This window comes from Pleurodeles waltl, chromosome 10 (genome assembly GCF_031143425.1).
Source record: "Pleurodeles waltl isolate 20211129_DDA chromosome 10, aPleWal1.hap1.20221129, whole genome shotgun sequence".
Classification (NCBI taxonomy): Eukaryota; Metazoa; Chordata; class Amphibia; order Caudata; family Salamandridae; genus Pleurodeles; species Pleurodeles waltl.
Genome location: NC_090449.1, coordinates 245,947,302 through 245,971,028, shown reverse-complemented (window position 1 = coordinate 245,971,028; position 23,727 = coordinate 245,947,302). Strand labels below are relative to the sequence as shown.

At 46.2% G+C, this 23,727-nt stretch overlaps 1 protein-coding gene and 1 pseudogene across 4 annotated transcripts in view; both read left to right on the top strand.

The window, feature by feature from the left end:
• The window catches only part of USP42 (ubiquitin specific peptidase 42), a 668,484-nt gene extending 663,308 nt beyond the window's left edge, over positions 1-5,176 (top strand). For all 4 annotated transcript variants that reach the window (XM_069210325.1, XM_069210321.1, XM_069210323.1 and 1 more), the window contains one exon: positions 4,198-5,176. In XM_069210325.1, the coding sequence (XP_069066426.1) occupies positions 4,198-4,214 (17 nt within the window). In that variant the 3' untranslated portion in view covers positions 4,215-5,176. The remainder of the gene's footprint in view (positions 1-4,197) is intronic.
• Positions 5,177-8,611: 3,435 nt separating this feature from the next.
• Positions 8,612-8,730, top strand: LOC138262490 (5S ribosomal RNA; annotated as a pseudogene).
• Positions 8,731-23,727: the final 14,997 nt, after the last annotated feature.

The window sequence follows — 23,727 nt, the reverse complement described above, 5'->3', positions numbered from 1 at the left end:
CTATTTTCCGGTTTGGCTTCACTGCTTTGGGGGTTCCTGTGCTGCTGGTTGTGTTCTTGCTGGTCCTCCATTGTTCCCCTTGCGAGCATTGCTTTGAAGCCTTTTTCCATTTTGGTGTTGTCCTGTATGTTGCTTTCTGTTGGGTGTTTCCGGCCACTTTGTTCTGTTGCCAGTTCCCTCAGTTATGTCTGCGATCAGACTAGCGATCTTTGGACTTTTTGGTCCTGCTATGGTGCTGGTGTGGTCTTGTCCTGCTGCCTTGCATTGGGTTTCTTGCTTGTGTCACAATGTTCTGTCCTCTGTCTGCCTGGGAGTTTTTTTCTTCTGGGCACTCTTTTGGATGTGGTTTTTGTGACTCAGTTGTCCATTTCTCTTTTTGCTTGTTATGTCTCAAGGGTTACAAACAAAGGCGAGGTAGGGACAGGAGGTAATGCGTCCATTACTTACCGTTAATTTAACTGCTTCTAGTCCTACTCCCTCAACTTCCTTCGTGTTGCCTCCCAGTACGGTTCAACAGAACCTCTGATAGGCTTGTTTACATACAGGAGATGGAAGGGGTTGGGGCTTTTTTATTTAAGGAGGGAGGGTTCACATATATACACTCCATTCCAAACCAAAATACATGGCTAAAAAACATTGTCATTTACAATGCCTATAGCTCTAACTCTCACAAATGTGAGACTGATTGAATTGCAAATGCTTGTTTCTGGTTTGCTGAAGGACCCTTAGCACCCTTGCTTATGTAGGAGGCTGGCTAAGTTTATGATGTACACCTATGGTGTGGCACCCTTTACTGAGTTCTGGTAACCCGTAGTAATGGTGAATAGTTGTCCAGATAACAAAAGCTCTCTAGAGGTAGCTGAGGCGAGCAGCTCAAGCTTATCCAAGAGGAATGTAAAGCACATGCAATACCACAGCAGTCGGACAGTAACTCACTCACAAGAAAAAAACACACAAGCTTTGCAAAAATGAAGTATTCTTTATTACAGCACTAACTACTAGACTAGCATTGGTGTATCTCCCATTGGAGATATGTACACACAATATATACACAAAATATCAAGCAGAAATAACTAAGTATACAGGGCCCTATGGGGGGGCCAAATCATATACTAAGTAAGTGGAATGTGAAATAGTGAATCCAGCCAAGGTAAGTCTGGTAGTTAGCTAGGTGTTATGGTAGATGAAAACACCAGAGGTAAGTATGGTAAGTGTCCTCCGCGATCAGGTGCAGGGTGGTTACCTACCCAGTTGTCCCATAGACTAACACAGGAAAGTAGTGGTTGGAGTTCATGTGTGTCTGGACCCTTCCCAGTGGACCCCGGGGCAACCAACAGACAAGAGGAAGGTTGGAGAGGCCAGTGGAACACAGGGACAGATTCTGGATATGGAGGACCTGAAAAGGAAGGGGACAGAGTCTTAGCCTTGTGGTGCAGGTGGCAATGCTGACCCTCCTAGAGGTGAAGTTCCTGCAAGTCAGTGGAGAAAGAAGTACAGCTTGGGGGTCCAGGAGCTGCAGAAGATCCCAGGAGTCGCCTACGAGCTGTTCCTCGACAGTCCCCTGATTGTAGAGGAGGTCAGTGACCAGCGAGGCCACCAACAAGCACTGGCAAATGCAAGCAGGAGCTGAAGATGTATTTGCAAAATTGTGGGGACCAGCAAAGACCCGAGGACTCTACCCTTGAGGGGGAGTTAGGGCTGGCTCTCAGCACGCTGGAAGGCCAGCAGAACTTGTTAGAGCCCCCACGAGTGACTCACAGGCAATAGACACAGGGAGTCACAAGGAGGCATCAACAGCACATCAAAACAGAAGTCCCACATTGCAGGAGTTGCAAGACAGGGGCCGATCTTCAAGTTGCAGAGTGCTGAAGGCCGGGGACTTCTTGGCACCGGAAGATCTCCAGGAGGAAGGGTCAACAAGTTTTGGCAAGAGCAACAGTTGCGGTGACAGAGGTTCCAGTCCAGTGGCAGAAGCAGGAACCCACAGTCTCCCAAGTTGGTCAAAAGACCAGCAGGACCAAGAGGAGGCCACATACCCACCACCTGTGATAGTCTTTCTATGTCTTTGGGACAGCAGACCCCATCAGCCGGTCAATGTTGTCTTTAGGTGCCTGTAAATAAGGGCGGGGTGACTCCTTCACTCCAGGGGAGATTCCTTCGTGCTTCCAGGTGCAAACCTAGCCCTTGTGACCCCCAGACCAAAACACCCCCCTAAATTTAGTATTTAGGGGTGACCCTGAACCCAGGAAATAAGATTCCTGCAACCTGAAGAAAGGAGGACTGCTGACCTGAAAGCCCAGCAGAGACAACAGAGACACCAACTGACTTGGCCCCAGCCCTACCGGCCTGTCTCCAGACTAAGAACCTGCACAGCGGCGCATCCGACAGGGACCAGCGACCTCAGAGGACTGCCCTAAACCCAAAGGACCAAGAAACTCCAGAGAACAGCGGCACTGTTCAAAAACTGCAACATCTTTGCAATTGTAAAGCAACTTTTAAAGAACTCTCTCTTCCGCCAGAAGCGTGAAACTTCTAACTCTGCACCCAACGCCCCTGGCTCAAGTTCAGGAGAACTACCACTGCAGAGAGGACTCCTAGGTGACTACGACAACGTGAGTACCCTGAGTCGACCCACCCCCCCCACAGCAACGCCTGCAGAGAGGATCCAGAGGCTCCCCCTGACCGCGACTGCCTGGTAACAAAGAACCCGACACCTGGACCAAGCACTGCAACCGCAGCCCCCAGGACCGAGAGGAACCACCTTCCAGTGCAGGAGTGACCAGCAGGCGTTCTTCTTCCTAGCCCAGTCGGTGGCTGGCCTGAGAAGCCCCCCTGTGCCCTGCCTGCATCGCCTGAGTGGCCCCCGGGTCCCTTCATTGCTTCCTATAGAAAACCCGACGCCTACTTAGCACACTGCACCCGGCAGCCCCTGTGCCGCTGAGGGTGTGTTTTGTGTTCCTGTTTGTGCCCGCCTCCCCCCCAGTGCTCTACAAACCCCCCCTGGTCTGCTCCCCGAGGACGCAGGTATTTACCTGCCAGCAGACCAGAACCGGAGCACCCCTGTTCTCCATAGGCACCTATGTGTTTTGGGGCCGCCTTTGACCTCTGCACCTGACCGGCCCTGTGTGGCTGGTGCTGTGGCTTTGGGGTTGCCTTGAACCACCAACGGTGGGCTGCCTATGCCGAGGAGACTGACTGTGTAAGTGCTTTACTAACCTGAGAAACTTAACAATACTTACCTCCCCTAGGAACTGTTGATTTTTGCACAGTGTCCACTTTTAAAATAGCTTATTGCTATTTTAACCTAAACTGTGTGTACTACTGCTTTAATTCAAAGTTCCATACTTACCTGTGTGAAGTACCTTGCATTTTATGTACTTACCTCAAATCTTGAATCTTGTAGTTCTAAAATAAATTAAGAAAATATATTTTTCTATATAAAAACTATTGGCCTGGAGTTACGTCTTTGAGTGTGTGTTCCTCATTTATTGCCTGTGTGTGTACAATAAATGCTTAACACTACCCTCTGATAAGCCTATTCCTCGACCACACTACCACAAAATAGAGCATTAGTATTATCTAATTTTGCCACTATCAACCTCTAATTGGAGCCCTTGGACTCTGCACACTATCTCTCACTTTGAGATAGTATATACAGAGCCAACTTCCTACACACGGGTACTTGCACCCTTTCCTCTGGGCTGGGAGGGCCTGCCATAGGGGTGACTTACAGTGACCTGGTGCAGTGACCTGTAGTGAAAGGATGCATGCACCTTTTCACGCAGGCTGCAATGGCAGACCTGCAGACCCATTTTGCATGGGCTCCCATGGGTGGCATTATACATGTTGCAGCCCATGGGGGCACCAGTATGCCAATTGTGGGGTGTACTAAGCCAGGAACAACCAAATTTAGAAGGAGAGAGCAGTCACAGGGGTCCTGGTTAGCATGATCCCATTGAACACAATCAAAACACACTGACAGCAGGAAAAAAGTGGGGGTAACCATGCCAAAGAGAGTGTACTTTCCTACAATGTCATTCAGAGCCAACCTTACCAAAGGCAAGTAATATGCATTTTTTACAATAATTCTGATACAATAAGAAGAACACTAGGAAAAGGACATGCTAGTTTGATTGGACCTGTGTCTTAAAATACTGATTTTTATTTTTAATTACATGTTTTCTCTTTGTCTTTCAGATAGAGTGTTAAACTGAAGTGAGCTTCAGATCTAAAATATTTATGACTACGCAACCGAGAAATGGTTATTTCCAGAAGTGGTGCTACTTCGAATACTGTACAGAATTTTACCATGGGATTTTTTTTTACTGAAGACTTTTTTTAATTTTATTTTAGTAGTCCAAATGGATGGATGGAAATGTTTTACAACTTTTAAATGTTGTAAAATGCAGTGTAAATGTCACATTGAAAATAATGCCCTGGAATACAACATCTCAAGTGCTGCTTACAGACTCAGGTTGATTTCTTGTATTTCATGTAATGTAACTCAAGGTGGTGCAAAGAAGATCATAAAACCATGGCTATTTAAAATGATGAATATACTGCAACTGACCGTGTGCATATTTAATTTAATAAATTATTTAAAAATTCACAAACTCGAAGAAATTTGTAAGAACAGTGTTTTTGGTGATGTATGATAATAGACACTTATCAATATTATATATTTCACATTGTTAGTTGTAAGGAAGCTGAAAATATTACATGACGAGTATTTTCCAGACCATTTACTTAACTGCCTCTCTTGCAAAATTTAGAAAATTACAAATTTATGAATAGTCAGGAATGTATCTCCGATACCATGCCCATTTCAATGTCCGTTTCTAGTAATACACGGTTTCATACAGTGTCATTTGTCTTCTGTTATGGTGAAAGCGCTATCTTTCTCTCTGAAGTTTCTAGTTACTGACAATTATTCATACTGTGATTTTATTTAAATATGAAATGCTGTCAGACTGTGATAAACATTTATAATTTACTGGTCCTGCATCAGGAGATATAGTGGGATTTGTTCTATGACAATTAAAGGCTAATTGTATGTTCATACAGTTTGTTCAGAGGTGTCAAGAATGTTGATCTTTGTTTTTCTAAAGATTAAAAACACATACCCCCACTAATTTAGCACGTCCAATGTACATAGTATGTAAATACAAACATTTTGAAAACAAAACTTGCCTCTTTTTGCTTCTTTCTGCTAAATGTTTAGCATGTATCTGCACCATTAGCTTTCCTATAGATGGGCAGAATTTGATTATTTTAATTTGCTTTAAGTAAGCCTCACACTTTATTGCCCAGTCCCCCCTCTTTTCTCAGAACAAACAGACCTCAAGTTCCTTGCTTGAGTGTGAGACTCCTACATCAGGAATTTAGTTGCAGCCTTCCCACATGATAGGCAGTGGGACTAAACTGACTGATACCTCCCTTCTAATGAATATAGCACAGCTTTTCAAGTATCAGTAGAAAACAAAAAAAAGTAATGCCTTCAGGACATCATCCAATTGTTATAAAGTCAACAACTTTCATAACAAATCTATAGTTCATTGTTCCTTACCGTTTGTAAACCTTTAGGTAAAAAAATCATTGGAATGTGTAAGTGTAGGAAATCACCCATTTTTTCATGACCTTTCAATGTACTTACTGTAAGAAATGGAAACTGTCACCGGTGAAAAGGAAGTACAAGTGATTGTGAAAAATATTCTTAAAATAGGCAAGAACAATTACTTTTAAAATAAAAGACTTAATGGGTTTTGGGAGATAATTGTTCCCACGGAGTCATGGATACCCTTGGGGAAATGGAATGGATAAGTTCTGATTCCTTCTGAGTGTCCCAGTAGTTGCCTCACAGGTAGTTTTCAACTTTTGGGAAGTGCTGTTGATGCATCTCCACCTCATATATTTCTGGGCCTCCACAGTATGCAGACATGATTAGGGACCTGATGGTTATAGTTTGTAACCGGGACAAAGAGGGGAGCATCAGTAGGCAAAATGTTAAGAAATATTGCTGTGTGAAAAAACTTGGTGCTCAAACCAAATGAGGAGAAAACACCCATGTATGCCATATCTTATATTAAAATTAGGTATAATCCCCAGTAGTTCTGTAGGGCAATTGTTCTGTAACATGAGAAAAATTACAAAAACTCAATTTTGGGTACGCTTTGGCAAGAGTAAATAGAAATTCCACAAATGGAACGGTGCCTGGTTGCCTTGTTATTTCCATTACCTGATAGAGACAACTATCTGCAGATTCCTTACCTCCGAATTCTCCACAGGCGCCAGACTGGATCCTGAAAAACTTTTCAGCCGTACTTTTGCGCGTCGGTAGATGGCGCTGTGCGACTCTGTATCGATGTCGTCTACTGGTTATGACGTCGACGGAGTCTATATAATCCCTCCTCCAATGTGCTGACGTCACTTTCTTCTTTTTTGCGCTACAACGTGGATCCAGAGAAGCGGTTCCACTGTTCATTTAGCCTCCCTTTTTCAACTATTCTGCCTGATGGAGCAGTGTGTATTCCTTCTGGCTTTAATCCCTGTGGATCCTGTGCTCATCAGATGTCAGTCATGGACCCCCATTCTGTCTGTACCGACGATCGTGATGCCTGTCAACATTTGAGGCCGATAGTGTTGAGGGAGCAGCAGATGAAGCTCCTGGTGGTGTGGTTGTCGCAGTCTTACCAAGACTCCCGTAGGTGTCGGAGTCATTCTCTTTCCAAGACCTGTCCGTGCCGAATGCTCTAGGAGTCGTTTACATGTGGCTCCATTGACATCTTAAGGTAAGCGTTGTCTACATTTGAAATCGCGTCCTCTTCTATCTTCACCGCCCGAACGCAGCTCCTCCTGCTTTTCTGAGGATGTGTCTGCGCAGGAGTCCACCCTTTTCTTGGTGTCGGGGCAGATGCGGGACTGTTACTCGTCCCTACATGCAATTTTTGGTCCTACCCCTCCCTCTGGAGCTTCTTCGGGCCCTAAGGAGGTGGAGGGTGCCCTGACAGGATCTTCACTGGCGGCTTCATCCTTGGTGCCCTTCGGGCCCCCGACCCAGTCTCCAGATTTGTTTTGGCGCTATTGCACAGCCTCCTATGGCTTCCACCTTCCGTGCCTGATTCTTCTCTACCGGCTCCATTGTCGCCATGGAGTTCCGTCTTGCTAACTCTGGTGGTGCCCTCGATTTTGAACGACTCCCCCATTGTCCTCTCTCTCACCATGGTCTATTGACGAACCTTCAATGTTGAGGTCTCACCCTCTCAACGTCAGTCAACGTCCACCCCGGCGCCGGATGGAGTCTGCAATTTCAGATGTCCCCTGGGGCCCTTCCTCCAGTTCCTCAATTGGAGGGGCATGGTTTGGATTGTCTGCCTCCCATTTCTGACACCATTCTGCTTCTAGGTTCAGATTGGTTATTTGACTTGGGCAACCCTAGTGGCCTGGGCTTCTCCCTGGCTTCTAGCCTCCTGTTATCCCCTGGGTTGGTTTCAGAAGCAAGTTCTGCTCTAGCACACATGTTAAAGCGTGTTTTGGAAGTGTTTCACTTAGCGAGAGGCCAGACAGCTTGACGCTTCTGGTTATTCGGATTTTCACTTCATCTAGCTCTGCCCTGCATTCAATCAACGCTTCTCCCATGGCTTTTGGGACTCAGTGGAGCACGTTTTCCCTTCTATACCCGAAGAGGCTAGGAATATTCTAGATCCCTTAGTACGGGGTGGTCAGCAAGCTGCCAAGCTTAGTATCAGATGTGGTAAGGATACCACAGATTCTGTTGGCAGGGTTATGGCTTTTCAGTGGCTGTGCGTCGGCGAGCATGGTGGCGTCCTTCCAATTTTGGAGGGCTGTGCAGGCAGCTTTACTTGACATGCCTATGATGGCACCTGACTTTTTGATGCACATGCCTATTCATCTTTACACCGCTTTAAAGACTGATGGTGGCACTCAGTTTTGAAGCTTCCTGATGTTATAAGAGGGTCTTCCAAATCTGCATTGGTTTCCTTCCTTTGTTCAGGTCCATTTTTATTCCCCTGTTGCTTCTTTCTACCGCTCTTATGGGAAGTGTGCTTCTTGCTTTAAGTATGACACTCTGTGGTGTTGTTCCTGCTCCTTGCAGTTGCTTTTTCTTATTATTATATTCAAATTGCCTAGTGCCCTAGTTTGTGTTTCTGCGTCTAGAGGTGTGCGTTCTATTTCCACTTGTCGTGGACATATTCCATTATTTCTAGTGGCCCTGTTTTGGTCTCACTCCTCTTAGAGAGGGCGTTTTCTGTAGTCTCTTCTTATGGGTGTTTCACCTAAGAGTTTTGCTGTCTATGGGGTCCTTCCTCATGTGGGAGTCATTTTTATTTCCCTACTTTTAAGAGCACGTGCTGTAGGCTTTTAGCCATTTTTTAATGTCTGCTGTTCCCTATAGGGACCTTGTTAGGTGCGTCTTTTGGAAGTTGTAACTATATAGTTCCTTGTATAAGTAAGGACACTACTGGTACATTAGGTCTTCCCTCCATTTTTTGGGGGTAGGGGGGCACCTTTGTTTTTAGTCCTGTCCTTTCCCATTAGGTGTTCTGCATTCAAACTCATGGTACATCTTCCTTTGGAAGTTTTCCTTTTTAATGCCTACTACCATACCACCCTGAATGTGCCAGATCTCGTCCGATCTCTGAAGCTAAGCAGGGTCGGGCCTGGTTAGTACTTGGATGGGAGACAGCGTTGGAGTACGAGGTGCAGTAGACCTTATTGTTACTGGCTTGCTTCTTCACAGTGGGCACACTGGCACCCTTATGGTGCACCTATTCCATTTCTAACTTTCTCATTGTCTGTTAAATCCTCTTTATGCATTGGCCCACATGTTTTTGTTTGGCCAAGTGCCACAGTCGTAGTCCTCCTTCTGACCATTTTGTCTGATCCTGACTGCAGTTCACTAGATACTTCACGTGTGTGTATATACATATATGTGTATAAAATCTCCTTCATACATATATGTTCGATGGCATGTGTAGCTGCAGATACACGTGCTTTGCATAAGTTTTCCATCTAGCGTTGGGCTCGGATTGTTACAAGTTGTTTTTCTTCAAAGAAGCTTTTTCGAGTGACTCCTCCTCCCGGTGATAGTGCGCATGGGCATAGAGTCCTTTGTTAGATTGTTTTCTTTCTGCTGTCCGGTTTGGACGTGTTCCCTCTCGCTCGGTAGATCTTGGTTCGGTACTGTCTGAACTTCTCTATCTTTTCCTTCAACGTCAGTATCGTTTTCGAATGCATTTCTAACTAAACTCGATCCGATTGTAGCTTTGGGATCAATTTAACGCCCTTTCGGGAGCCCGTGACTCCATTTCGATTCTGCCTTCGGTGCCACGCTAGGTTCCCCTACACCAACCAAAACGCGGTGTGCAACCTCTGCCTCTCTCCAGACCATAAGGAGGAAACCTGCGAGGCATGCCGATCCTTCCGATCTAAAAAGACTTTGCAGGATCGAATAGTGCGATGACTAGAGATGGCATCGAAGTAGACAGAACAAACGCCCAACAATTTCGGTGTAGAACAGGCACAGACTGTGGTTTCCATCGTAGACTCCAGTTCCGAGTGTGACTCTGATGGGGACAGCCAAGTGATTCCTGCGGCGCAGTACGTAAGTACGCCAGTCCCTTCCCATCAACAAAAACATTTTTAAAAGTCAGCACAGAAGTCCATGGGTCCACCACTGCTTGCCGGCCATGGTCGGACCCAAAAATCACATCTTGACGAAAGGCCTTCGGGTTCAGTGTCGAAAAAGGCAAAAATGCATTTGACCGAACAGACTGCCACGCCTGTTTCGGGATAGAGTCGTAAGATGGAAGCATCCGTTTCAGAACTGAAGTATCTACATACCACCTCGGAGCCGAAACATCCAAGCTTCTCTTCAGAGTCGTAGCATCCAAGCTCCTCTTTGGACCTGAAAAAACTTCCATCTGCTTCAGAGACCACATTTCCGGCCCGTTTAAAGTAGTCCATCACCAATCTTTCGGAGCATGCATCGGTGGCGAGTAAACATGGTCCATCTTCAGAGGAGGCAACGGACATTAGGCTCATTCTTGAGGTTACGGACCATAAACAGAGGAAAATACAGATCCAGAAGGATACAGGGAAAATTATTGCCTCTTCTCCATTAACCAAGAGGAAACTGTCATTCCAAGAAGGTTTGGACTCTGGGCCTTCACCGGCGAAAATATTCAAACACAGGGAGAAGCCAAAGACAGTGCATCTGCCTTCTCCACTGCATTCACGTTGCCTTCCTACTTCTCCACCACCTGACACTCCACCACCTTCACCCACGCAGTTTTCTGCACAATCTCCTGTTTCCTCACATGGGGATTATATGGGTGACAGTCCTTACAACATAGGCCCATGGGATATGTATGATTCTGACCCAATTCCATCGAATGACCCTGATCTGTATCCCACAAGGCCATCTCCACCTGAAGACACCACAGCCTATAATCATTTCTAGAGCAGCCACATACCACAATGTGCAGCTGCACTCTGAGCCCATAGAGGATGATTTCCTGTTCAGCACCCTATCCTCTACACATAAGCAGTACCAATGTTTGCTCATGCTACCAGGCATGCTAAAACATGCTGATAACATTTTCAAAGAGCTGTCAAAAGCTAGGGTACTAACACCTAGGGTGGATAAAAAATATAAAGCTGCATCATCAGATCCAAATTTTATAACACAACAATTGTCACCTGATTCCATCGTGGTCAGTGCAGCTAGGAAAAGGGCAGTCAGTCAGTCCACATGGGATGCTCCTCCACCTGATAAAGAAAGCCACAAGTTTGATGCACCAGGCAAAAGAGTGGCAACTCAAGCTGCAAATCAGTGGCAAATTGCCAACTCCCAAGCTCTTTTAGCCAGGTACGACAGGGCCCATTGGGACAAAATGCAGGAGTTCTTCAATATCTCACTACAGAACACCAAAAAAGGGCCTAGCAGGTAGTGGCAGAAGGACAAGCAATTGCCAACAATCAAATCAGATCCGCCCTAGACGCTGCTGACACCGTAGATAGGGGAATAAATACTAGTGTTATGATTAGAAGGCATGCTTAGTTGCGGTCCTCAGGACTCAAACCTGAGATACAGCAAGCGGTCCTTAATATGCCGTTCAATAAACAACAACTATTTGGACCTCAGGTGGATAACACCATTGGAAAAATTAAAAAAGGACTCCGATACAGCAAAGGCCACGGGCGCCCTTTACACAACACCCTTTTTGGGCCACTTTTCGTAAAGCCCAATTCAGAGGAGGTTTTAAACCACTAACGTCAGAGGCCTCTATGTCCCCGCAAAAACAGGGCCACAGTATTATTCTAGGGGATCTTTCAGGGGTTCCTATAGGGGACACAATTTTAGAGGGGGGGGCAAATCCGCTGCCACAAGAGGTGCCTCCACCTCATCAAAGCAGTGACTTTCTCTCCATCCCCACACAGCACACATCTCCTGTGGGAGGAAGACTGCAACGTTTCCACCATCATGGGCAACAAATTACATCAGATCAATGGGTACTGTCAATTATCCACAATGGTTATTGCCTAGAACTCATCTCCACTCTACCAAACATTCACACAGGCTTTCTCCGGAACACATTATTCTCCTAAAATAAGCACGCCGCAAGTACTTAAGGTTTTTAATAGCAGGCAAACAATACCAGTTCAAAGTTCTACCCTTTGGAGTAACAACAGCACCAACAATATTTACCATATGCCTAGCAGTGGTTGCAGCATACCTCAGAAGACAGTGCATACATGTCTTTGCCTATCTAGACAACTAGCTAATAAAAGCCAGTACCAGTCAAACTTGTCAACAACACACACAATACACAATGAATACCCAACACAGTCTAGGGTTCACAATCAATTACCAGAAGTATCACCTTCAGCCAGCGCAAATACAACCATATCTTGGAGCAATTCTGAACACTCAGTCAGCATTAGCTTAACCAGACCCACAAAGAATTCAACACAGTCTCGTATCTCAACTCCAATACAATCAAACTTAAACAGTAAGATTTATCATGAAACTCATGGGAATGATGGCATCCTGCATATCAATAGAGCCCAATGCATTTTTAAACATGAGACTCCTGCAACAGTGTCTCTCACAGCAATGGTCTCAGGCCAGGGTCAACTTCACGATCTAGTGTTGTTGGACCGCCAGACTTACAACACTCTGCAATGGTGAAATCACACCAATTTATCAAAGGGGCGGCCATTTCAAAACCCTGTGCCACAGACCATAATCACCACTGATGCATCAATGACAGATTTGTGGAGCCCATCTCGACAATCTTACAATACAGGAAGAATGGGGCTCAATCCAGCAGACTTACCACATAAACCCCTTGGAATTGCTGGCTGTCTTCTTGGTAATCAAAACATTCTAGCCACAGATCACACACAAGACAGTATTCATAAGGACAGACAACATGACAACAATGTTTTATCTGCAAAAACAAGGGAGGTACTCACTCATCCCAATTGTCCCTTCTAGCACAAACAATTTGGAAGTGGGCCATTCACAATCACATTCATCTACTTGCAGAGCACATCCCAGGGATACACCACCAACTAGCGGACTTCTTAAGCAGGATGCAGCAACAAATACACAAATGGGAGATTCACCCACAAATAATCCAACAGTACTTTCACATGTGAGGAACACCAAACAAAGACCTTTTCACAACAAGCGAAAATGCTAAATGCCCAAACTTCGCATCCAGGTACCCACACCCTCGATCCAAGGGCAATGCTCTATGGATCAATTGGTCAGAGATATTTGCTTACGCTTTTCCCCCTCCTGCTAATTCCGTTTCTGGTCAACAAGATCTGTCACACTTCCCTCACTATGATACTCGTAGCACCCACTTTGGCACATCAACACGGGTACACAACACTATTGAATCTGTCAGTAGTACCACATTACAAGCTCCCAAACAGACCAGACCTATTGATTCAAAACAAACGTTAAATCAAGCATCCCAATCCCAGTATGCTCAACCTGGCAGTTTGGCTCCTGAGGTCCTCGAGTTTGGATATCTACAGCTTCCATCAGAATATATGGACATTCCAAAGGAAGCACGTAAACCTACAAACAGGCAGTGCTATGCACCTAAATGGAAACTTTTTGTATTTTACTGTCAACCCAAAAACATTGATCTACTTAAAGCATCAGTACATGATATTGTATGTTGTTTGCTTCACTAACAAAAAGCTAATCTTGCATTTTCATCTACTAAAATTAATTTAAGGCAATTTCAGCCTACCTCAAAAACAGACGGCATACTTCTCTGTTTAGAATTCATGCCATAAAAGCTTTTATGGAAGGCCTAGGTTATTCCACCAAGAGCTCCACCAGCTCTACATGGAATCTTACCCTTGTCTCACAAAGCTTCTGGGTCCACCATTTGAACCCATGCATACTTGCGCTCTTCGATTTCTATCTTGGAAAGTTGCTTTCTTGGTAGCAATTACTTCCTTAAGAAGAGTTAGTGAAATTTAAGCATTCACTTGAGAAGAACCTTTCTTCCATGTTCACAAGCACAAAATAGTACTCAGAACATATCCAAAATTTCTACCCAAAGTGGTTTCACCATTTCACAGCAGTCAGCCAGTGGAATTGCCAGTCTTCTTCCCACAGCCAGATTCAGTTGCTTTAAGAGATCTGCACACTCTTGAAGTCAAAAGAGCTCTTATGTACTATGCAGACAGAACCAAAGATTTCAGATAATCTAAACAACTTTATTTGGCTTTTCAACAGCCTTATGAGGGTAATCCCATTTCAAAACAAGAATTAGCCAGATCGATAGTAAAGTGTATTCAAACTTGCTATCTTAAAGCTAAAAGGCAACTATTAGTAACTCCTAAAGCACATTCTACTAGAAAAAAGGAGCTTCAATGGCATTTTTAGGAAATATACCAATGGCAGAGATATGCAAACCAGCTGCATGGTCTACACCACACACATTTACAAAACACTATTGTGTGGATGTGTTGTCTCACCAACAAGCAAATGTGGGTCAAGCAGTGCTTAACACACTATTTCAAACTACTCCAACTCCTACAGGCTATCCACCGCTTATTTTACGAGGGGACTGCTTTTCAGTCCATGCAAAGAAAATGTACCTGCAGCTACACATGCCATTCAACGGAAAATGTCACTTACCTAGTGTACATCTGTTTGTGGCATGGGGTGCTGCAGATTCACATGTGCCCTCTCTCCTTCCCGGAAGCCAGCTGCTGTTGTGATAGTTTATTATATAAATATGTATATACATCGCATGGACATCTTTACTTACTATATATATATATATATATATATATATATATATATATATATATATATATATGTATGTTCGATGGCATGTGTGGCTGCAGATACACATGCTGTGCATTATCCTGCCATCTAGTGTGGGGCTCGGAGTGTTACAAGTTGTTTTTCTCCGAAGAAGTCTTTTCGAGTCACGAGACCGAGGGACTCCTCCCTTTCGGCTCCATTGCGCATGGGTGTCGACTCCATCTTAGATTGTTTTCTTTCCGAAAAGTTAGTTAGCTATCGGAAAATTCGACTGTATTGTTTGCGCTCGGTACCAGGTTAGTGCTAGCACATCGACACCAAAGAAAGAAGCGCTCCGGCGGCCCTTCGGGGCTTCCACTCCTCGGCGGGGCCTGGTCGGCCCGACTGCGTCCATCTTCAAACCTCATGGACCGGACCCCCTTCCGCTTCTGCCCCAACTGCCACGCAAAGTATCCTTATACAGACCAACACTTGGGCCCTCATTCTAACCCCAGCGGTCTCAGACCGCCGGGGCCAGGGTCGGCGGGAGCACCGCCGACAGACCGGCGGTGCTCCGCAGGGCATTCTGACCGCAGCGGTTTGGCCGCGGTCAGAAAGGGTAAACCGGCGGTCTCCCGCCGGTTTACCGCTGCCCTTAGAATCCTGCGCCGCCATGGGGGATTCTGACACCCCCTACCGCCATCCTGTTCCTGGCGGTTTGCCCGCCAGGAACAGGATGGCGGTAGGGGGTGCCGCGGGGCATGGCATGGGCACGGCAGGGGCCCCCGTAAGAGGGCCCCACAAAGTATTTCAGTGTCTGCCTAGCAGACACTGAAATACGCGACGGGTGCAACTGCACCCGTCGCACCTTCCCACTCCGCCGGCTCAATTCTGAGCCGGCATCTTAGTGGGAAGGTTGATTTGCCCTGGGCTGGCGGGCGGCCTTTTGGCGGCCGCCCGCCAGCCCAGGGCAAATCCCAAAATACCCTCAGCGGTCTTTCGACCGCGGAGCGGTATTTTGGTGGGGGAACTTCGGCGAGGCCGCCCGCCGAAGTTAGAATCACCCCATTGGTCTGTAATCTGTGTTTGTCTCCTGAACACAAAGAGGATACTTGCGAGGCCTGCCGGGCATTTCGATCCAAGAAAACACTGCAGGATCGAAGAGCTCGAAGGCTCCAGATGGCGTCGACACCAACCGGGCACATCGATGTCGAAGAAGAGAGATTCTCCATTCGAGATTCGGACGAGTCCGAGAGTGAGCAGCCGAAGACGCAACAAACCGTGAGTAAACCAGCCCCGGGGAAAAACTCACGCCAAAATAATGAAGGCCAAGGGGACGCCACCGCCAACAGGCCATGACTTAACCCGAAAACACGGTGACCAAACATCAGCACCAAAAAAGGCCTCCCAGCAGCCGAAGTCATCCGACTCCGGGCGAGATACCGGCTCTGACCAGACTCGGCACCGAGAGTTCGGCACCCCGAAAGCCAAAAAGGTTTCCTCGGAGCCGAAAAAGACTGTCGAATAGATTTCGGTACAGAAACATGCAGCCTCGGAGCCAAAACAAAGCTCCTATACAGAGGAACAAGGCCTTTCCACACAATTACAAGGCCACAGATTTGAACAAGAACTGGGCATGGGAGAGCCAGACCACACCCAGAGGAGGCTCCATATACAAAAAGACACAGGGAAAATCTGTACTCTTCCTCCAATAAAGATGAAGCGGAAGCTCGCATTCCAAGTGGCGGAAATGCCGCCAAAAGCGAAAGTGGCTAAAGAAAAAACACCACCACAGTTTTCGCCACAACAATCGCCAGCGCACTCACCACATCTGTCCCCGGTAGCAACACCCCCAATGATGCAGTCACCAACACACACAGGGATGAGCCAAGATGACCCGGATGCATGGGATTTGTATGATGCACCGGTCTGAGACAATAGTCCTGATTGCTACCCGGCAAGGCCTTCACCACGTGAGGACAGTACTGCTTACATGTAAGTGGTTTCCAGGGCAGCTACATTTCATAATGTAGCATTGCATGCAGAGCCCATAGAAGATGACTTCTTGTTCAACACCCTGTCATTTATGCACAGCCAATACCAAAGCTTGCCAATGCTGCCAGGCATGTTAAAACATGCCAAACAGGTGTTTCAGGACCCAGTCAAAGGCAGAGCCATCACGCCTAGGGTGGAGAAGAAATATAAACCTCCCCCTACTGACCCTGTATACATCACACAACAGTTAACTCCTGATTCGTGGTAGTAGGAGCAGCCCAGAAAAGGGAGACGCACCACCGCCTGACAAAGTCGGAAATTCAATGCAGCAGGAAAGAGGGTGGCAGCACAGGCAGCCAATCAATGGCGAATTGCCAATTCTCAAGCTCTACTGGCAAGATACGACAGGGCACATTGGGATGAAATGCAACATCTCATTCAACACCTTCCCAAAGAGTTCCAGAAACGTGCCCAACAGGTTGTCAAGGAGGGCCAAACTATCTCCAGCAACCAAATAAGGTCGGCTATGGACTCAGCAGACACGGCGGCCAGGACAGTGAACGCAGCAGTAACCATCCATAGACACGCATGGTTACGAACCTCCGGATTTAAGCCAGAAATCCAGCAGGTTGTGCTGAATATGCCTTTCAACGAACAACAATTGTTTGGGCCGGAGGTGGATACAGCGATAGAAAAACTGAAGAAAGACACGGACACGGGCAAAGCCATGGGCCCACTCTACTCCCCACAGAGCAGAGGCACTTTTAGGAAGCCGCACTTTAGAGGGGGGTTTCGGGGCCAAACCACAGAGCCTTCCACCGCACAAGTCAGACCCACATATCAGGGCCAATATCAGAGAGGAGGTTTTCGAGGACAAACCAGACAGTGACTTCAATGTCACAAACCCCCACCACACAACACAAGTGGGGGGGAAATTTACAGATTACCACCACAACTGGGAACATATAACTACGGATGCCTGGGTCCTAGCCATTATCCAACATGGTTATTGCATAGAATTCCTACATTTGCCACCAGATGTGCCTCCAAGAGCACACAACATGTCCAAACAACACTTAGATCTGTTACAAGTAGAAGTCCAAGCATTGTTACAAAAAAAAGCAATAGAACTAGTACCCAACCAACAAAAAGGAACAGGTGTTTACTCCCTGTATTTCCTAATTCCAAAAAAGGACAAAACACTGAGACCCATATTAGACCCAGATACTACAAACTTACTTTCGACGCTGGGGAACACCACAAATAGACCTATTCGCAACAAAAGTAAACGCAAAATGCCAAAACTTTGCGTCCAGGTATCAACAACCTCAGTCCAAGGGCAATGTGTTATGGATGAGTTGGTCAGGGATATTTGCTTACGCTTTTCCCCCTCTCCCACTCCTTAATTATCTAATAAACAAATTGAGTCAAAACAAATTCAAACTAATACTAATAGCACCAACCTGGGCCCGTCAGCCATGGTATACAACACTACTGGACCTGTCGGTAGTACCTTGTAGGAAGCTGGCTCTGTATGTACTATTTCAAAGTAAGAAATAGCATGCACAGAGTCCAAGGGTTCCCCTTAGAGGGAAGATAGTGGCAAAAAGAGATAATTCTAATGCTCTATTTTGTGGTAGTGTGGTCGAGCAGTAGGCTTATCAGAGGGTAGTGTTAAGCATTTGTTGTACACACACAGACAATAAATGGGGAACACACACTCAGACAATTCCAGGCCAATAGGTTTTTATATAGAAAAATATATTTTCTTAGTTTATTTTAAGAACCACAGGCTCAAGATTTACAAACAATACTTTAAATGAAAGGTATTTCACTTAGGAACTTTAGGAACTTTGAATTAGAAAAATAGCATATACAGTCTTCACACAAATGGCAATAAGCTATTTTAAAACAGGACACAGTGCAATTTTCAACAGTTCCTGGGGGAGGTAAGTGTTTGTTAGTTTTGCAGGTAAGTAAACCACCTACAGGGTTCAAAGTTGGGACCAAGGTAGCCCACCGTTGGGGGTTCAGGGCAACCCCAAAGTTACCACACCAGCAGCTCAGGGCCGGTCAGGTGCAGAGGTCAAAGTGGTGCCCAAAACGCATAGGCTTCAATGGAGAAGGGGGTGCCCTGGTTCCATCCTGCCAGCAGGTAAGTACCCGCGTCTTCGGAGGGCAGACCAGAGGGGTTTCGTAGGGCACAGGGGGGGACACAAGTCAGCACAAAAAGTACACCCTCAGCGGCACGGGGGCGGGCGGGTGCAGTGTGCAAACAGGCGTCAGGTTTGCAATGTAGTTCAATGGGAGACCCACGGGTCTCTTCAGCGATGCAGGCAGGCAACGGGGGGCTCCTCAGGGTAGCCACCACCTGGGCAAGGGTGAGGGCCACCTGGGGGTCGCTCCTGCACTGGAGGTCAGATCCTTCAGGTCCTGGGGGCTGCGGATGCAGTGTCCTTACCAGGTGTCGGGTTCTTTGAAGCAGGCAGTCGCGGTCTGGGGGAGCCTCTGGATTCCCTCTGCAGGCGTCGCTGTGGGGGCTCGGGGGGGTCAACTCTGGCTACTCACGGGCTCGCAGTCGCCGGTTAGTCCTCCCTGTAGCGTTGTTTCTCCACAAGTCGAGCCGGGGGCGTCGGGTGCAGAGTGCAAAGTCTCACGCTTCCGGCGGGAAACGTGTGTTCTTTAAAAGTTGCTTCTTTGTTGCAAAGATGTTTCTTCTTTGGAGCAGAGCCGCTGTCCTCGGGAGTTCTTGGTCCTTTTAGATGCAGGGTAGTCCTCTGAGGATTCATACTGTAGGTTGCTGGACCCTGTGGAACGCGTCGCTGGAGCAGTTCTTTTGAAGTGAGGAGACAAGCCGGTAGAGCTGGGGCCAAAGCAGTTGGTGTCTCCGTCTTCTCTGCAGGATTTTCAGCTCAGCAGTCCTTCTCCGTCTTAGGTTGCAGGAATCTAGTTACCTAGGTTCTGGGAGCCCCTAAATACTCGATTTAGGGGTGTGTTTAGGTCTGGGGGGTAAGTAGCCAATGGTCCTAGCCCTGAGGGTGGCTACACCCTCTTTGTGCCCCCTCTCTGAGGGGAGGGGGCACATCCCTAATCCTATTGGGGGAATCCTCCATCTGCAAGATGGAGGATTTCTAAAAGTCAGAGTCACCTCAGCTCAGGACACCTTAGGGGCTGTCCTGACGGGCCAGTGACTCCTCCTTGTTTTTCTCATTATCTCCTCCGGCCTTGCCACCAAAAGTGGTGCCGTGGCTGGAGGGGGCGGGCAACTCCACTAGCTGGAGTGCCCTGGGGTGCTGTAACAAAGGGGGTGAGCCTTTGAGGCTCACCGCCAGGTGTTACAGTTCCTGCAGGGGGAGGTGAGCAGCACCTCCACCCAGTACAGGCTTTGTTACTAGCCACAAAGTGACAAAGGCACTCTCCCCATGTGGCCAGCAACATGTCTGGTGTGTGGCAGGCTGCTAAAACTAGTCAGCCCACACTGGTAGTCGGGTATGGTTTCAGGGGGCATCTCTAAGATGCCCTCTGGGGTGTATTTTACAATAAAATGTACACTGGCATCAGTGTGCATTTATTGTGCTGAGAAGTTTGATACCAAACTTCCCAGTTTTCAGTGTAGCCATTATGGTGCTGTGGAGTTCGTGTATGACAGACTCCCAGACCATATACTCTTATGGCTACCCTGCACTTACAATGTCTAAGGTTTTGCTTTGACACTTTAGGGGCATAGTGCTCATGCACCTATGCCCTCACCTATGGTATAGGGCACCCTGCCTTAGGGCTGTAAGGCCTGCTAGAGGGGTGACTTATCTATACCTATAGGCAGTGTGAGGTTGGCATGGCACCTTGAGGGGAGGGCCATGTCAACTTAGTCATTTTATCCCCACCAGCACACACAAGCTGGCAAGCAGTGTGTCTGTGCTGAGTGAGGGGTCTCCAGGGTGGCATAAGACATGCTGCAGCCCATAGAGACCTTCCCTGGCATCAGGGCCCTTGGTACCAGGGGTACCAGTTACAAGGGACTTACCTGGATGCCAGGGTGTGCCAATTGTGGAAACAAAGGTACAGGTTAGGGAAAGAACACTGGTGCTGGGGCCTGGTTAGCAGGCTTCAGCACACTCTCAAATCATAACTTGGCATCAGCAAAGGCAAAAAGTCAGGGGGTAACCATGCCAAGGAGGCATTTCCTTACATACCTCATATCAAACTACCAAACAGACCAGGTCTGTTAACTCAACACAAACAACAGATCAGACACCCGAATCCAGCATCGCTCAATCTAGCAATCTGGCTCCTGAAGACTTAGAATTTGGACATTTAGACCTTACACAAGAATGTGTGGAGGTCATTAAACAAGCTAGAAAACCTACTACAAGACATTGTTACGCAAACAAATGGAAAAGATTTGTTTATTACTGCCATAATAATCAAATTCAACCACTACATGCTTCTGCAAAAAACATTGTAAGCTACTTATTACACTTACAAAAATCTAAACTAGCATTTTCTTCTATTAAAATACATCTCACAGCAATATCTGCCTATCTGCAAATTACACATTCAACATCACTTTTTAGAATCCCAGTCATCAAAGCATTTATGGTGGGATTAAAAAGAATCATACCCCCAAGAACACCACCAGTCCCCTCGTGGAACCTCAATATTGTGTTAACACGACTCATGGGACCACCATTTGAACCCATGCACTCTTGTGAGATGCAATACTTAACTTGGAAAGTAGCCTTCCTGATAGCTATCACATCTCTTAGAAGAGTAAGTGAAATACAAGCATTTACTATACAAGAACCCTTTATACAAATACATAAACATAAAGTGGTTCTCCGTACAAATCCCAAATTCTTACCGAAAGTTATATCACCGTTCCACCTAAACCAAACAGTGGAACTCCCAGTCTTTTTTCCACAACCAGACTCAGTAGCCGAAAGAGCCTTACATACGTTAGACATCAAAAGAGCACTAATGTATTACATTGATAGAACAAAACAAGTTCGCAAGACAAAACAATTGTTTGTAGCCTTCCAAAAACCTCATGCAGGAATTCCAATATCCAAACAAGGCATTGCCAGATGGATAGTGAAATGTATTCAGACCTGCTATATTAAAGCAAAAAGAGATCTACCTATTACGCCAAAGGTGAACTCCACTAGGAAGAAAGGCGCCACAATGGCCTTTCTAGGAAATATACCTGACACAGAAATCTGTAAGGCAGCCACATGGTCTACGCCTCATACATTCACAAAACATTACTGTGTAGATGTGTTAACAACACAACAAGCCACAGTAGGACAGGCTGTATTACGAACATTATTTCAGACAACTTCAACTCCTACAGGCTAAGCCACCGCTTTTGGGGAGATAATTGCTTACTAGTCTATGCACAGCATGTGTATCTGCAGCTACACCTGCCATCGAACGGAAAATGTCACTTACCCAGTGTACATCTGTTCGTGGCATGAGACGCTGCAGATTCACATGCGCCCTCCCGCCTCCCCAGGAGCCTGTAGCCGTTATAAGTTGAATGAAACTTGTAAATTTGTAAATATATACTATTTTTTTATACACATTATGTACATACATACTCACTCCATTGCATGGGCACTTTTACTATATACACAACTCCTACCTCACCCGCTGCGGGGAAAACAATCTAGGATGGAGTCGACGCCCATGCGCAATGGAGCCGAAAGGGAGGAGTCCCTCGGTCTCGTGACTCGAAAAGACTTCTTCGAAGAAAAACAACTTGTAGCACTCCGATACCAACACTAGATGGCAGGATAATGCACAGCATGTGAATCTGTAGCGTCTCATGCCACGAACAGATGTACACTGGGTATGTGACATTTTCCATATATATACACAAACGCATATACATTTCTTCACTCCTTACTTCATCCTCCTGCGCGAAACAATCTAACAAATGACGCGATGCCCATGGACACTATCACCAAGAGGAGGAGTCACTTGATCTCGTGACTCGAAAAAGCTTCTTCGAAGAAAAACAACTTGTAACACTCCTAGCCCAACACTAGGTGGCAAACTTATGCAAAGCATGTGAATCTGCAGCACCACATGCCACAAACAGATGTACACTAGATAAGTGCCATTTCCATATATAGCTATATATGTATATATATGTTTTCATAAAGGTATTTTCTTACCTTGCTGCTCCAGTTGTACAACGATGTCAGTGTGCTGACTCCTTTCTTTCCCCTTCCTTTTTCTGGAAAGGTTCGGGCTTCACATCTCTGAGTATGGGTTCTTGTCTTTATTAAAGACTGTTAGCCCTTCCCTCTCAGGTTGTTTCTTTAACTTCCCTTTCTTTTTTGTGTACCTTGGTCATCTTTTCTTCACTATGTTCTAGCATTTAGTGCGTAGGATAGCTGTCCCAGCAGTTACTTCATTCTGTCCTGGCACTTGCTTCATCCTGACCTAGCACCTGCTTAATTCTTCCCTGTCTGCTACACAGCGGTAGTTATGTATCTTATTTTTGGAAGCCATTTTTCATCAGGCCATATGTCGTTCTGTAGCTCAGAGCTATAGTCTCTGGTTTATATATGTGCTTTGACCTTGCATACCCCTGCAGGTCTCCTGTTCAGATCCCATTCTGGGCACCAACGTCACCTTTACTTTTTCCTTTGGTTCTTCCATCTGCTGGTCTACTCGTAGCCATTATCTTGGCCTTCTATGGATGGCGTGGCCTCTTGTGATGATTTCTCGCCTGGTGTCGACCTTGTTTCATATTCCACAAGTTTCTGTTGTTCCTATGAGCAGGTTTTTTTGCCAGCTTCTTTTGGGTTTTTAGTCAGTTAGCATTCTTTTTCCTGCTCAACTGGCCTTTTCCGTCCTAGAGGGGTTAGAGGTTTTTTTTCTCTCTCCCCTCGTTTTTTTTTTTTTTTTTTTTTGGGTCACTATTTACTTAGCTCCTTTCTCTAGTTCCATATTCTTTGCATCTATATATCTACATATATTAGGTTCTACATCTAGGTCTGTATATTGATATATACGTCTGTGTCTACCGGGACTCTATGTATTACCTTTCTATGAACATCTTATCGTTACATCTTTGTGTGCAGCTCTGTGTTTCAGCGCATCTCTTTCCGATCTCTTAGTTTCTCCATCATCTGTTGCGCACATGGTACGCGTTGTCTCTTTTTGTTCCTTTTTAAATGCATTACTGTTGTGTTGCACATCTAATAGAGACTTCTAGCTGCAGATTCCTTAGCTTAGAATTCCCTGGTGTCCGCTTCGAATCCGGAATCTTTCTGTTGAGCAGTACCCTGGTGGCGTCGTTCGGATCCGCGTGCGTCGTCAGCATCATTGGTGCCATCTATGACATCATGGTTGTCTATATAGCTGCCGCCTTGGCGCCCGTACGTCAATTCTTTTCCTTCTGTGCTGGTTAAGCGCAGATC